We start from the raw sequence: 14378 nt of genomic DNA, 5'->3' as shown, positions 1-14378 counted from the left end.
CTTGTGCCCCAAATTGCTCTAATCCTTAAGGTCAAGTCATATGAATGTGGATTACAATATGACATGTTTTCTTTATCCCAGGCTCAGGAAAACCTGAATTTGTTGTATACATAATGGTACAATGTCGTTTCTTTTACTGCTCTTAAATTGAGCTTTTGAGGTAGTAATATGGCATTTTGGTGTCATTGAATGCAACACTTTTAACAGCCTTATGACAGTTCGCTTTTTCCTTTATTTCTCAGGAATTTCTTGTCTTTGCTTGATTTAGAATATGCTTCTCAATAAAAGTCATGGAAAAGTAACCTTCCTTCCCATCAAAGTCATCAATAGGTCAGGTATTTTCAATTCGTATTCTAGTATTCTAAAAAACACATTTTTGACTTCTATAGAAAAAGACAACACACAATTTACAATTATGAGCATGAAGATAATACTTTTATTGCCTTTAAAAAAATCAAAGTATGTTTTTCTTAAGAATGAATGGTCTGTTTTTTTTATGCAACAACAACAAAACATTCGTCTGACTTTTGACACCATGCACCGCCCACATTGGATGGCGTGGGTAGGTGTTTCACAATGTTTATTTACTAAGCTAAGGCACATTTTACATAACACAGAAAAAGTCCTATAATCAAGATACCCATGTTAGATTACAGTACGTCTCAATATATGTTACTAGCATGGATAGAATACTTGTCAAATGTTAGCTCCACCATCCATCAGCTAAGCAGTACATTTGTATACTTGATTTAATGAGCTAAAATGATGTCAAAACTGAGATTTTATTGACCCTCTTGGCTCATCCTGAGAATCTGGAGAAGAATACGTTGCACCTCTTCATCCATACGACCCTGTGGGATAAACATTTATACTGTGTTCACGTCTCACTCAACTTTCAGATTTCTTTGGAAGTTATTTTCCTCATTATGAAAGTATTTTTTACAAGTGCTGCCAGACACACTCACCTGAACAGCAGCCAGTAAATGTGACCGATACACAGCAACCACTTGTTTGTGCTTTCGTTCCCAATCCTAAAAAGCGATGAATTAATAACAACAATTAATAGAAGAAAACACAAATATTATCACAATATTGACATAGCTGGAACGATACGTTAAACATGAAGAACGGCGGAATAACAATTTGATAATCATTGTATTGTTTCCTTTTATAGGTTTCAAACAACATCCCAAATTCAATTGGGCATCTTTTTAAAGAAATGATTTTTTCCACACCTGGAGTTGTTGGTTAAGAATGGAAATCTTGTTCTGTTGGGCCACTTGTGGTCCTGGATTCCCATGTTGTGTCTGTGTACTGGATGATGTGATACCAAGAGGGGGTGACAGAGATCCAAGTGCTTCCTTTAGCCGGAATACCTCCTTTGACAGCTCTGTTATCTGCAACCAGGTTTTTGCTTACCAATTTTTCAATGAGATCCAAAATCTAACAATCAAGAGAATACCAAGGGTTGTTTTATTATAGGTTGCCTTGCCTTGCGGTCTTTCTCCCTGACCAAGCCTTGCGATTCTTGGATGTTTGCGTGAAGTTCTTGAATGTGACTAGACTTTGCCTGCAGTTCCTGAAACTGCTTCTGTACAGCGGCCATCTGAGTTTCCGCCGCCTGCCGTTCGCTCTTGTTGAAGAGAGCCTCCCGCTGTACTTGGAACACCTACAGATCAGGGTAACAACCACTGTGTTACTGTCCCAATTATGTCAATGTGAACTTGGTGTAACTCTCACGGTTTAACATTTTGGCTCCTTGACTCTCACTGTTTAAAACTTTGGCCCTTTGACTCTCACAGTTTAAAACTTAGGCTTTTTGACTCTCACAGTGTAAAATTTTGAGTCTGACTCTCGCAGTTTCACATTTTGACTCTTTGACTCTCACAGTTTAACATTTTGGCTCTTTGACTCTCATAGTTTAACATTTTGAGATCTTTGACTCAAAGTTAAACATTTTGTCTCTTTGACACATTTTAAAAGTTTGACTCTCACTTGTTCACCACCCTTGATCTACTATCATGATACTCTAAATTAAATCCTGTCTTGACCTTGTTTTGATATTGATATTCTACTTGATCATTTGGAGACTGAAATATATGTTAGACTATAAGATTAAAAAAGCTATATAATTAGCAGTCGTAGGTAGTGAAAGTCATCGTATCAGTTACCCTGCACAAACTCACACTATACCACTATGCTAAACTAATACTCAAGTGGATAAATAATACAAAGACGGGAAAGAGATAGGTGGAACATGAGTCTCAATGCACAGACACAATAAAGACTAATTATACTTTGATGGCTTTGTTAGAATTCACAGGAAACGGCATATGCCTACCAACTGCTCACCTCCGTGCAGGTCTTCTCATGTTTACGCGTGAGGTCGTTAAGGCGGGCTGCCATGGCGTTGATCTCGGCCTGCATGGACAGCCGCAGGGTCTCATGATCCTCTTTGGAAATAAGGCCCTGTTGGGCGGCCTTTTGGGACTTGAGCTCCCTCAGCTCAGTTTCTCTGTCACTCAGAGCCTCCTGAGCAGCTGTTGCGCTGCTCTCGCTGGCCTGCAGGGAACGCTGGAGATCCGTCTAATAGGACACAATAGAAATGACAGCCATTGTCAGCCAACATTTTCTAGTGTTTCTTAAATGTTACAACAGGAAAGTTGGAGACTCAAGTGTGTTTGACCACCAACCTTAACCTTCTCGTACTCTTCTTTTGGTACGGCCTCACGCATAGCTTCAAGTTTGCCCTCTAGCATGGTCACCTTCTCCTCAGCTTCTGCCCGCTGCTGTTGTTCCTGTTGAAGTTCCTGTAAGGTTTGCGCCAGCTGCTCCGACACAGCAGACAGTGCTTCTTTGTGTTTTGAAAGTGGAACAGCATCCTTCAATTGCAGGGTATCCAGGGCACGACTTTCCCGCTCGGCGCACAAGCAATCGAGAGCCTGGGCTGCTTCCTGTCTGGCAACTTCCAGCTCCTCACGGACGGTGGCCAGCGCATGTCTGGAGCGTTCTGATTAGATGAAACGAAACAGAGAGGTAACCACTCTTCCATCATACTTTGCGACAAATCAACTCCATTAAATTGGCTCTTGTTTTCCAACCTGATGCGACGGAGAGCTCCGAGCTCTCAGAGTGCTCCTCTTCCTCATCCTCGTCAATCGCAGGAGGCCTTAGTTTCTCCAATTGGAGGAGGGCATCATTGAGCCTCCTGGCCACCTCCGCTCTCTCTCTGGCCAGTTGTTCGCACTGGAGGCCTAGCGTTACCCGCACTTCCTCCAGGTGCGAACGGGGCACACATTTCTTCAGCTCACCCTCAAGCTCCCCGACACGCTCCACAAGTCGATGAACCTCAATTCCATTCCGCCCTTCTTGCGCCACCCTGGCCTCCAGCTCGGCCCCAAACTTCACTGTTTCTGTTTGGTCTCCCCCACCCGAGTTTGTCCGACCACCTTCACTGGCAAACTTATTCTGGACCAGAACACTTTGGAGTTGCTCGACTTGTTCTGTCAGCTGTTTGATTCTGTCAGCGTCCTGGGAGCTCCGGGTGGCCGCTTTGGCATCTTTCTGAGTAAGCTCCTCCTCTAGCTTGTCCACCCTTGCCCTCAGCTGCTGGGCCTCGGGACCTGGAACCTCAATGGCATCTGCTGCCGTTGTGTTCCTTTCGCTATGTTCCACGGAGAACACACCGAGACGCATTTGCTCCTTTAATTGTTCGAGCTCTGACACGGAGGAGGCCAACTGGCCCTGTAGGCTTTGCAGTTTCTCTTTCAGAGCTTCCAGACTCTCTGATTTATCAATTTCCGATGTCTTGTCGCCACTGAGGACCAACACAAAGATCATTCAACAGAAGGGACTTTATATTTTCCTATTTTAACCAATCTTACCATTCACCCGCCTCACTGGAGATTCCATCGGATTTCCGAGCCTGAGCAAATCGTTCCTGCAGGGCTTCAAACTCCTTCCTGATGGTCTCATACTGTGCTATGGGGACAAAATCCGCACCAGGGCTTTGCATATCAGTGTCGTCCTTCTCAAACATCTCCAGCATCTGTTAAAAGGAAAATATGCTACAAATTCACTGCTCTCTTACATTTCTAATCTACATAAAGTAAAATAATCATCACAGTATAAAATATGGTATGCCTGCCATGTTAATTAAAAAAATCAAGGATGCCAAGAGACTTCTAAGAGTGTGATGTCATAAAGTTCTTTGTTACATCAAAGACACTTACTTAAACATGACATAGGGTACTCGTACTACTACTATTACTATGTGTGCATGTGTCTTCTATGTGTTCAAACCTGCACTTTGAGAACCAGCTCAGCATTCTGTGACGTAAGCTCTTCTATTTTCTGGTGCAAGTCTTCTGCAGTTCTACGATTAGCAGGGCCTGGAGATGAGCTTGACGATTCTGCTTCTGAAAATGCCTCGTCACGTGCAGATGAGTCTCTGGAACGCTTGGAAAGCAACTTCTCTGAAGAGCATATTCAATGAAATGTAATTGCCACCCATTCTACGCGGATGCCTGATGAAATGCTGTCCATCTTTTCCCCGCAATGTGAATGTCTCCACATACTCCAAGGCAATTTGGAATGACAAATGACATACCTGGAAAGTCAAACATGTCCTCTATATCCTCAGAGTCACTTGTCCCGACACCATTGACTCCCTTAAGGTCCTCAATCAACTTGTCCCTCTCAGCTTCAGCCTCCTTTAGACGCTGCTTCAGTTGGGAGAGCTAGTTTGCGCAAGTGTTGAAGCTTTTTAGCCATTTCTAAAAGACAGTGCGTCAGTATTGCGTTATTACCTCCTCCAAGGCAGACAGGGCACTTTGTTGCTGCTGCTCCAAGGATTTTATCTTCTGGAGGAGACGACCTCGCTCAAGACGGAGACGTCGAATCTCCTCAAACACCTCCTCATCTTCCACCTTGGACCAAGATATGAGATGTCATGTGAATTCTTCAAGCCACTTTGGATGTAAAAATATATGTGACCTTCAAAAATATAAACCAGAAAGAACCTGGGGCGAATGAGATGAGTCTGAAGGTCGGACAGAGGGTGATTGACCAGGGGCCTTGGGCGAGGGAACGGTCAAAGTTGGACTTCGTGGGTGAGGGGTGGGTGGCAAACCCTTGGGAGATTGTGAATGATAAAAGACAGAAAATTCAAAGCTTGCTTGGAATCAGGTTATATCTGAATTTCTAATTTCTTCCCAAAAATGTAGTTTTGTCGGATGTAAAGGAATTGCAGTGGCATTATGAAATTTATTTTCATAGTACCTGGAGAGGTGAGCGTGGTGGAGGAGGGGCTTTTCTTTTGCGTGGGACACTACCACTTTGCACCAATGAGGACCGTGAGTGGTTCAGGGGTGTCTGGATTGGTGGAATAAAAATGAACAAGAGGTGTATTAAGGTAAGCCCAAGGAAGGAATTGAAAGGAATGCATAGTAGTACATATAATGTTGTCACAGTTGAAAACATGTCAATTAAATAGAGGCTAGAGAAAACCAAAGTATTATAATGTTGCAGTATTACCTCCTCGCCTTCAGACACTACGTATGCATAGACAAAAAGAACATTTCTTCATGTTGAGATGCATTCAAATAAAGAATATGCACACACATATACAAATATTAACAAGTACCACATTGAAAAGTACAATTTACTGATGAGAAAGAAAATTCTCTGAGACTAATACCATACCAGGTGGTGCTCCATTTTGCAACATGTGCCCAATGTGATGGTTTTCAGAGCAATAGTCATCCGCTTTGTTTCCCAGGCCATCGACCAACTGCGTGTTGGCCCCGCCTCTCAGCAGAGCAGTCACCGTCTCAGTGCTGTCACTCTCGCAGGCTAGCATTAAAGCCGTCCTGATAAAACACAGCACAGTAATACAACACTGGAAGACAGCAGCTTCAGCAGGAAAGCCCAACCTTTCATCTCCCCAGACACTTGGTTCATGACCGAGCATTCCATTCGTTGTCTAAGGGAGAGCCCAGAAACTATTTTTTTATATTGTCAATACAATTCTGGCAGGGATTGGTTCTTATCTTAGCTAAACCACATCTCAACAAAAGCCCTATGCAAGTCTTTTCCCGAAAACGACTATTAAAAGTTCTTGTGGCATACTTACACCAAAAGACATTCATGTCATCGGCCTTTGAAAAACATAAATAATTTACACCAAATGGACGGGTTTCATCTCAGGGCCTTAAAGTCCTAAAATGATTGAATTATGTATATTTTTTAAGCTAGTGAACCAACTGAGCCTGAATCAACATGTTTACTACCTCCCTCCAACATCATATGCAAGTTGTTAATCCCAAAAGCCTTGAACTACCACCCTTGAAATCTTATCCAAACTCTGCAGACTTCCTTCATGAATCTTGGCTCTGTTCGGAGCTGCACAACCCCACTGCTTAGATCATGGCCCAATAGAGGTTTGCTCCACTTGATCCATCAGGAATTCAGCAGCTGCCACAGCCAGGCTGACAGACACACACAACCTCTAGCCGACGAACTGAGAGTCGCTATACAGAGGAAGAGTTGTGTACCTCCCTTGGTTGTCCTGAATATTTAAGTTGGCACCTCGACCAAGCAAGAAGACGCACAGTTCCACTCGACTCATCTGTGCTGCCAGAATTAAAGCAGTGGTTCCATCCTTAGTAGAGTGTAAAAATACATAAATTGATGAAGGAATAATGCAAGTATAGTATGATGCTTTTTTTTTTAAACGTACCCCATCCTGGAAATCAAGATCTGCTTTAAAGTCCCATAGGATTTCAGTGCATAATATGCAGCCATTGACAGCTGGGAAGCAAATTATTGATTAATATCATGTTCATGGTATGCTATTAGAATTGATTTTTGTGATGAGTAGTTGGGGTTTTGTTATGGTTTGTATGCTTTTCCCCTATTGTGTCTGTCCCACATGGTTTCCCTTCCCTCGTGTGACCAGGTAGGTGTACTTTGTAATCAGCCATTGTCTGTCTATTTAAACCCTGTGTGTTTCTCAGGTACATTAAGTACCAGCATGAATTGTATCTCAATTTTTTTAAGCTTCTAATTTTTCAGAAGGTACAAATTGTATCAGTTCAGTACCTGCATGGTGAAGGGGCGTCCTCCCAATGGCATCTATACAATCTACCTCCAGTCTTTCCTGTTATGGAAAAGGTAGGACATAATTTACATATATGTATTTGGTATTTATCTCAACAGAAAATGAACCTCCTAAATTACCTGTAAAAGTCTCTTTAAACACTCTGCCTGTCCATTTTTGGCCGCAAGGTGAAGGGCGCCAAAGCCTAGCGGTTAAAATCAGTAAATAACACATGAATTGGAAATAGAGGCCTTGGCGCGTAAAAATGTGATCACAAAATGACAAACCAGCGCGATCTGTGACATTGAGGTCAGCTCCATGAGCAATGATGACCTCCAGACAGTCGACATGTCCTTGAGACACACACAGATGGAAGCTGCCAGAAGGACATGGGTATTTTTTAAATATACTTATTTCTAGACCTCAATTTTATTTTGTTTTGTCTCGCTCCACCAAAGCCACAGATAGAACAATGACCCACTTACGCTGACTTGCCCTCAGCATCCAACTTAGTGGGGGAGAGACCCTTTTTAAGGATGAGGGCGGCCACTTTGTCAGCTTCGTTTTGCTCCACGGCCTGGAGGAGCCTCTCATCACTTCTGCTCCAGGCTTGATTCTGTTGGGATTCAGCCCCCCAACATTAAAAAAAAAAATACAAACAAACAAGGCTAGACAGTAAAACAAAGCTGTGCTAACTGGTACAAAATATTCAGTACACAAATCAGCAGCAGGTTGAGGAAGATAGTTTAGCAGCCACCCATAAAAAGGCATTCATTATGTAATAAATCCAGATAAAAAATAACTTCCATCATATTAGCACTAAATGTGTGCCTATTAACAACATGTCTTAAATGTAGTTCCTACCTAGCTTAGAAATTTTATGCAATCTTCGTCTATGAGGTTACAGAAATGGTTAAAAAGTATACAAACATGAGTTTTTTTTCCAATTGCACAGAGTTGTGGATTTTAATTTTGCATTTTTCATATTCTTGTGCGTTTGTGTGTGTGTGTGCGACCGCGTGTGTGTGAATAATTGAATGATATATGAGCTCTACTTGCCATTTGGATTGTGCTCTAGCAGCAGTTCAGTTGGACTCGCTGCTGAGTTGATACTGAATTCTAATGCCCACCCCCCAACATAAAAGTTACTCCATAAACGGAAAACAACTGAAAAGGAATAACAAACACAAACCACTCCACTAACTTACCTCATTCTTTTTAAACTTGGCCTTCAGACTCTTCATTTTTACTCTCTTTGACAGAAACACTTCACTAAAAAATCTTCAATTAATGTAGAAAATACAGCAGATATTAGCAAAAGATGGGAATAATCCAATCTTGAGGTGTGGAGATTGGGCAGGTAACCCACCACTGGCCCACCTCCAATGCACTCAGGTAGTCGTGTCAGGTACTGGCAGGTTTGACTTGAACTGTACCGCTAGCTCCACCCAAACGAACAAAGCCACCAATAAGATCGTTGCAAGTAACCAGATTAAGCATTTGATTGGCTGTTTTATAGCCGTTGGTTTTGTATTGCGCGGGAAAGGTGAAAAGGCTGCACTACTATTTAGAAAGGTACACTAATTTAAATCCCACTTTCTGAAAGCGCTAAATTTTAATATATTGGGATGCATATGACAATACATAAGGTTATTTTTAAATTGTCCCTAGATACGGGGGTGAGTGTGCACCGATTCAGGGTATCCCCCGCCTCCTGTGACCCTAATGAGGATAAAGTGGTTCAGAAAATCAGTTTTAAATTGCCTTGGTAATACCAAGTGTTTGCAAAAAGGGGGCAGTATATACAAGTGAGACAAACCCATCCATTTTCTGTGTACATCATATTCCAAGGCCAAATTGGGGAAGAATAGGCCATTCAGACAATTAGTAGCTGTTATTTCTAGAGCATAGAAGCAAAACACAACATACAAAAGTTTGATGCCAAGATATAACAAAACCCAATTTATCCCTTCATAATTTAGAAACTATTAATTTTCAGGAACAGTTCCAAATGACTGTGTTGTCTCTGGGTAATGCAATGAAATTGTTGGCATGTGTTTGTCTTCTTTGCTGCCTGCTGTTCTCTATGATTATCTCACAGTTTATTTGATCATACTTTTGTGGCAGTAGCTCTGTCCACTCTTATTTGTTTTTTGTGTTTTACAGCCCCTCTATCTTTTTTTAAATTACATTTTAATATTTCTTAACTCATTCCTTTTTACTTCACTTTGTACTTTATACTTTTTACTTTAATGATGAGTGATGGGTATATTAATACTTTAGCCCTTTTTTTCTGTTTATGTTTCATATGTACTGTTAACGGATGCACTTTTTTACATGCATCGTATCTTGTGCTGACCTGGCCCATCTGTCAAATGTTTAAAGTCAATGTGGCCCCTGGCCCGAAAAGTTTGCCCACCCCTGCTTTAGCCAATAGTGAAAAACTGTGTTTTCAGGTTTGTATACTGCATAAACACTGATTTAAACCGTAAAGCTGAGTCTGGATTAACAATCCTGAGCCCCAAGTGGCTTCAGATTCTCGTCCAAATGTTCTGTCTCATGATTAAAGCCAGGAAACCCTGAAACACAGTGAGCCAGAGAAGGAAGATGTATTGTAAGGGGTCTGACGTCGATACTTATCTTGCCTGGTGGAGGCTGTGTGTGAGCGAGGATTCCAGTACAATGACCTCATCCCCTTTCCCGCCTGTAGAAAGCGAGCTCATGAGTGTCGTAAAGAAAAACGGCATTTGCAGACTTTAACGGGTGTAGCTGGCCCAGTTCGCCCTGGTGGACGATGGAGATCGTACCTGCGAGAGGAGATGGAATATGTTTTCTAATCAAGATATGCAGGTCTCAGCGCTTCTCGCCACTTCTTTTATACGAGACCGTAAATGTTTGGACTGCTGATTAAAGTTTAAGCTTGTAGCTCTGCTTGCTCAACAGCATTGTGATATTTTAACATTAAATATTAACATTATGCTTAACATCATAACATTTAGCATTCTAAAGTTTTTTTTTTTTTTTTGCAAAGAGGTTTTAGGAAGGGTTCGATCCGAAGGTCACTCCTCACTGTGTGGAAATTACATGTCCTCCTTGGTTTTTGTGTGGGTTTTCTCTGGGTACTCTGGTTCCCTCCCACATTGCAAAAGCATGCACGGTAGTCTGATTAGACACCGTAAATTAACCCTATGTATGAGTGTGAGCGTGAATGGTTATCTGTCTCCTCGTCCCCTGTGATTGGCCGGCCACCGATCCAGGGTGTCCCTCGCTTTGTGGCCATAGTTAGCTGGGATAGGGTCCAGCACCCCCACGACCCTTGCGAGTATAAACAAAAAAATGAATGAATGGGGTGTTGATAAGCCCTATTGATTTACTTTCTGCCACTGACGACGATAAACGTCTAATCTGTTTTAACTGTGAGGGATTTCTGCAGAGAATGAGTTAAAAATGAGTCAATATTGAATCAGCAGACCTTTTTAAAATGACTTCACGAGGATAAATAATGCACATGCACGCACCGTGCTCTTGCCGACTGATTTGACTTCTTCTCTGGTATTTTTAGAGGAAGCTCCCCATGTTTGCAGATATTTAAATGAATGAACGCTCCAGTGCGCGTGCAAGAGACGCCGATGATAATAGGACGGAGTTTAGCTCCTCCCCTTTAAACGCTTTGACTTTCTCTCTCTTTCCCTTTAAACGTGAGCTCCACTCACTCGCTGTTTCTCATTTGGATCTTTGCCTTCAATCAAATCCACGCCAGGTTCTTGTTCCTGGGTTTTTTGATCCCTCTTTTGTTTGAGTAAAAACGCGTGGAAGTAGTTTCGTGGGCGGACACGAGGGAAGACGGAATGAAGCGTGCAAAGTGGCCGAGGGGCTGAACACAAAAACACGCACTGTGGCTGGTGAGTGAGTCCATGTGGTCTGAGGCTTTCTTTTTTTTTTTAAATATACAATGTTTGAAACCGAAAAAGGTTAATTTTCTTAGGAGGAAATGAATACCTGTTGGTTTTACTTTACTGGTGGTATTAGTGGAAGTTGATTGTTGATATGTTTTGTTGGATTGTTTGTTTGTTTAATTTTTATCGGATGTTATCTGTTCAGCTTGTAAATATTACAACTTTGGTCGCAGCCCTGTGCAAAGTTCATCTAGGAAATGATGTTGTTTAAAATTTAAATGCGTACCCTTTTCCAGGTGCTGTACTTTATATTTTTCATTCATTTGTTAATTCAACATTATTTGGGATGTGGGAGGAAACTGGAGTACCTGGAGAAAACCCACCTAAGCCGGGGGAGATCATGCAAACTCCATACAATTGGCTGGCATTAATATTGATATACGTTTCATCTATTTTGGTTGTGAGGAACTAATATCGCTCAATTAGAATAGATAAGACACCCATACAATGATAAATTAGTAATTTTAATTCACAGAAGAAAAATAAAACAGCCAAATGCGGCTTTAGAGCCGCAGATTACCAGCTGTTGATTAGATGTCTATCATCGTCCATAGAGAGCCAATCCGCGATTGTTCCAAAAGTTGCAGTGATTATATACTTTGTAAAAGGGAAAAAATATGAACCTTTATTTGAATGTGTTTGTCAGTTTCACTTTCCATTGGAAAAGTGGAAAGCGATTTAATTTGTATGCGTCATTATAAACTAACTGCCATTGACTGTATTTACGATGCGACCAATGCCCAGCTAATGTGTATTTTTCCTCACTCTAAGTCGTAGAACCATTTAAAGTAATGTATAATTAGCACTTTACCGGCAATGTAATTAAATCAGTGTTTAATGTACTTGGACAAGTGTTCCTGCAAAACTTATTTTTCCCTTAATGAATAGTTTACTACAGATTGGCTCATTTTCGCAATTCACGGCATACATTAGAATGTAGGAACCATTAGGTTTTTCTGCACAACACCCAATAATGTTTAATAACCAGTAAACTGTTAAGTATTCATTTTGACTGGAGGGTTGACCATAAAAAAATCACTATAGATACACAGAAAACATGATAAAAATATTTCAATTATTGATTTAAAATGGGGAAAATCAGGAAATATAATATACATCTATATTCTTCATTTTAATTTGCCACACAAAATGATGCGGCGGGCCAAATTTGGCCCCCGGGCCACCACTTTGACACCGGTGGTCTAAGTGTTATTTCTCTGTTGGGAAACACACATTGACTCATAATGTAACAATATTTCTTCCAATAAAACTCATGAAAACAATTTAAAAAATGTCATAACCTTGTTTTTATCCATCCCATTTAGTCTTTAGCGTCACACTCAGTTTCCAAACAAAGCCGCTATGGCTAAGTGGCTCAAAGACTATCTGAGTTTCGGCAGCAGGAAGGTACCCCCCCAGCCGCCCACGCCGGACTACACTGAGAGCGAGATCTTAAAAGCCTACCGCCTCCAGAGGGATCTGGACTTTGAAGACCCATACGAGGACTCGGAGAATCGGCTCAGGGCTGAATCCGGGACTTCGGAACCATCCACACCGGTTTACGGCTCGCCCATGAAGTCCTTGAGCACAGATGTCAAATCTCCCAAACACAGACTCATTAAAGTGGACTCCCAGGACCTTGGACGGACCAAGATCCTGCTCAGTGCCATCTCTTTGGATGACCAGCAAGAACCTGTGAGTATATCGGAAATAAAAAGATAAAAAAATACCTTCCATGTAGTGTCGGAATAGAAAACAGATGAGTGGTGACCAATCAATAACCTTTGTATTGTCAACAACTATCATTCAAGCCTTATTTCTGCAGACATAACACGCTCTCTCCCTAATATTCAAGTCGTCCGTCTAATCACAGTCCGGAACTGTCATGTTGCCATAAATAAACAGATTTAATCAAACCTGAGAATGTGAAAATTGTTAGGATATTTAAATTATAGTCAAGTTAAACTTGTGACTGCTGTTTATCTGTTAAGAGATAAAAAAATTGGTGATCAGGTGTGCATAATGCAAGTCAAAATTCGAATTCATTTGTTCTCATTTCAATTTTTTTGTGTAAGAAAACCCCCACTTTCCTATCGATAATTTAGACAACAATACAATATTGCCCCTATGACATATAAATCCTACGATTCAATCTATATTTTTACAACATTATGTACACGTCTAGCATGGTTCCTTTTCCCAGAAGAAATTAAAAATACAAAGAAATGTTGATATTCCTTGCTGGAAACTTTCAGATATTTGAATAAAAAACAAAGTTCTTTTTACCAAAACAGCTATTCCGATTAATTGCTGTTTTCTGTTTTAATTGAGGTATCAATTCAAATTAACGTATACTTAGTCCTCATACATTTTGACAGTCGATAATCTACTCAACTATTATCACGTCGATTAAAATAAATTAAAAAAATGACCTAGATTTGAGCAAAAGTTGAGGACAAATTGTAGCAAGTATTTCAAGGTTGAAATAGTTATGTGAAAGGTCTTATTTTTGTGTTTGTGGGTCTTCAGTTTGTAACTTGTGCTGTAGAAGCCTGAGGAGAATTCGAACTAGAAGGAGGAGTTGAAGGGGGTGAAAGCCCACTCCAATTCATTCTTGTCTCATTCAATATCAGCCTGACAGCTTTATTGATCGCACTCAGCAAGCAAATGTGTGTCACAAATGTGTTTGCATAAATTGGAGACGGCTTGGCCACACGGCTATCTTGAGGGAAAGATGAGATAATAATTGATGACTTGAGCTGTGTGTAGAATTAGAGGTGGTCGCTTGTCCCTTGAGTTTAAAACCTTCTATAAATTATTAATCCGGTTTGGTTTTGCAAGCTGAGAGACCCCGAAAGAGCACATGTTGGACGACGCTGATGTTGTTTGGTAGACACAGATTATATAGTGCAAGGGTGTCAGACTCGGGTTGGTTCACGGAACATGTTAACGTCAACTTGATTTCACGTGGGCCGGACCATTTTAGATATATTTAGATTTTTTTTTTTTATAAATGGATTAAAAGAACTGGATTGAAAGCCCTGAATATTCAGTTTTTTATAGATCCAAAACATTGTTTATTTTAGCTCTATTTAAATATATTTTTTGATTTTACTAAATTATTTTTGAACTAAAAACAGAAAAAAATGGATTAAAAAATGATTGATAACAAGTTATTGATTTAAAAGGGGGAACATCAGGGAATGTAATATACATTTATACTTTTCATTTGAATTTGACCCTAAAACAGAAAGTCGGCATTCACAATTTACTTTCCCGGGTCACACAAAATGATGCGGCGGGCCAGATTTGGCCCCCAGGCC

The 14378-nt window shown here is 40.8% G+C and overlaps 2 protein-coding genes across 3 annotated transcripts in view; one reads left to right on the top strand and one right to left on the bottom strand.

The window, feature by feature from the left end:
- Positions 1 to 413: 413 nt before the first annotated feature.
- Positions 414 to 8343, bottom strand: ankrd24 (ankyrin repeat domain 24). The gene is made up of 19 exons (XM_077717009.1): positions 8308 to 8343; positions 7585 to 7715; positions 7387 to 7475; positions 7240 to 7304; positions 7102 to 7159; positions 6740 to 6810; positions 6555 to 6661; positions 5699 to 5870; positions 4809 to 4928; positions 4610 to 4739; positions 4303 to 4475; positions 3885 to 4048; positions 3102 to 3817; positions 2694 to 3010; positions 2353 to 2586; positions 1493 to 1669; positions 1236 to 1397; positions 966 to 1031; positions 414 to 851 (listed from the first exon to the last, which is right to left on the bottom strand). The coding sequence occupies exons 1-19, from the start codon at positions 8341 to 8343 to the stop codon at positions 783 to 785; spliced, it is 3057 nt and encodes a 1018-aa protein (XP_077573135.1). The 3' UTR covers positions 414 to 782.
- Positions 5132 to 14378, top strand: part of shdb (Src homology 2 domain containing transforming protein D, b) — a 27618-nt gene continuing 18371 nt past the window's right edge. The window contains exons 1-3 of one of the 2 annotated variants that reach the window (XM_077716698.1): positions 5132 to 5413; positions 5780 to 7173; positions 12381 to 12750. In XM_077716698.1, coding sequence (XP_077572824.1) covers positions 12418 to 12750 — 333 coding nt within the window. In that variant the 5' untranslated portion in view covers positions 5132 to 5413; positions 5780 to 7173; positions 12381 to 12417. Of the gene's footprint in view, positions 5414 to 5779; positions 7174 to 10751; positions 11002 to 12380; positions 12751 to 14378 lie in introns of those variants that run through there. The other variant, XM_077716697.1, reaches the window with a different exon arrangement.

This window comes from Stigmatopora nigra, chromosome 5 (genome assembly GCF_051989575.1).
Source record: "Stigmatopora nigra isolate UIUO_SnigA chromosome 5, RoL_Snig_1.1, whole genome shotgun sequence".
Classification (NCBI taxonomy): Eukaryota; Metazoa; Chordata; class Actinopteri; order Syngnathiformes; family Syngnathidae; genus Stigmatopora; species Stigmatopora nigra.
The sequence above is the reverse complement of the archived record's forward strand: the minus strand, read 5'-3'. Positions and strand labels throughout refer to the sequence as shown.

Bases quoted from the DNA above. Each gene is read 5' to 3' on its own strand.
- ankrd24 (XM_077717009.1), bottom strand. From the start codon at position 8,343: ATGAAGAGTCTGAAGGCCAAGTTTAAAAAGAATGAG. The intron at 7,160-7,239 runs GTAATTTAGGAG...TTTCCATAACAG, and splicing joins GTTTAAAGAGACTTTTACAG to GAAAGACTGGAGGTAGATTG. The intron at 4,929-5,698 runs GTATTAGTCTCA...TCTTGGTCCAAG, and splicing joins ATGGAGCACCACCTGGTATG to GTGGAAGATGAGGAGGTGTT.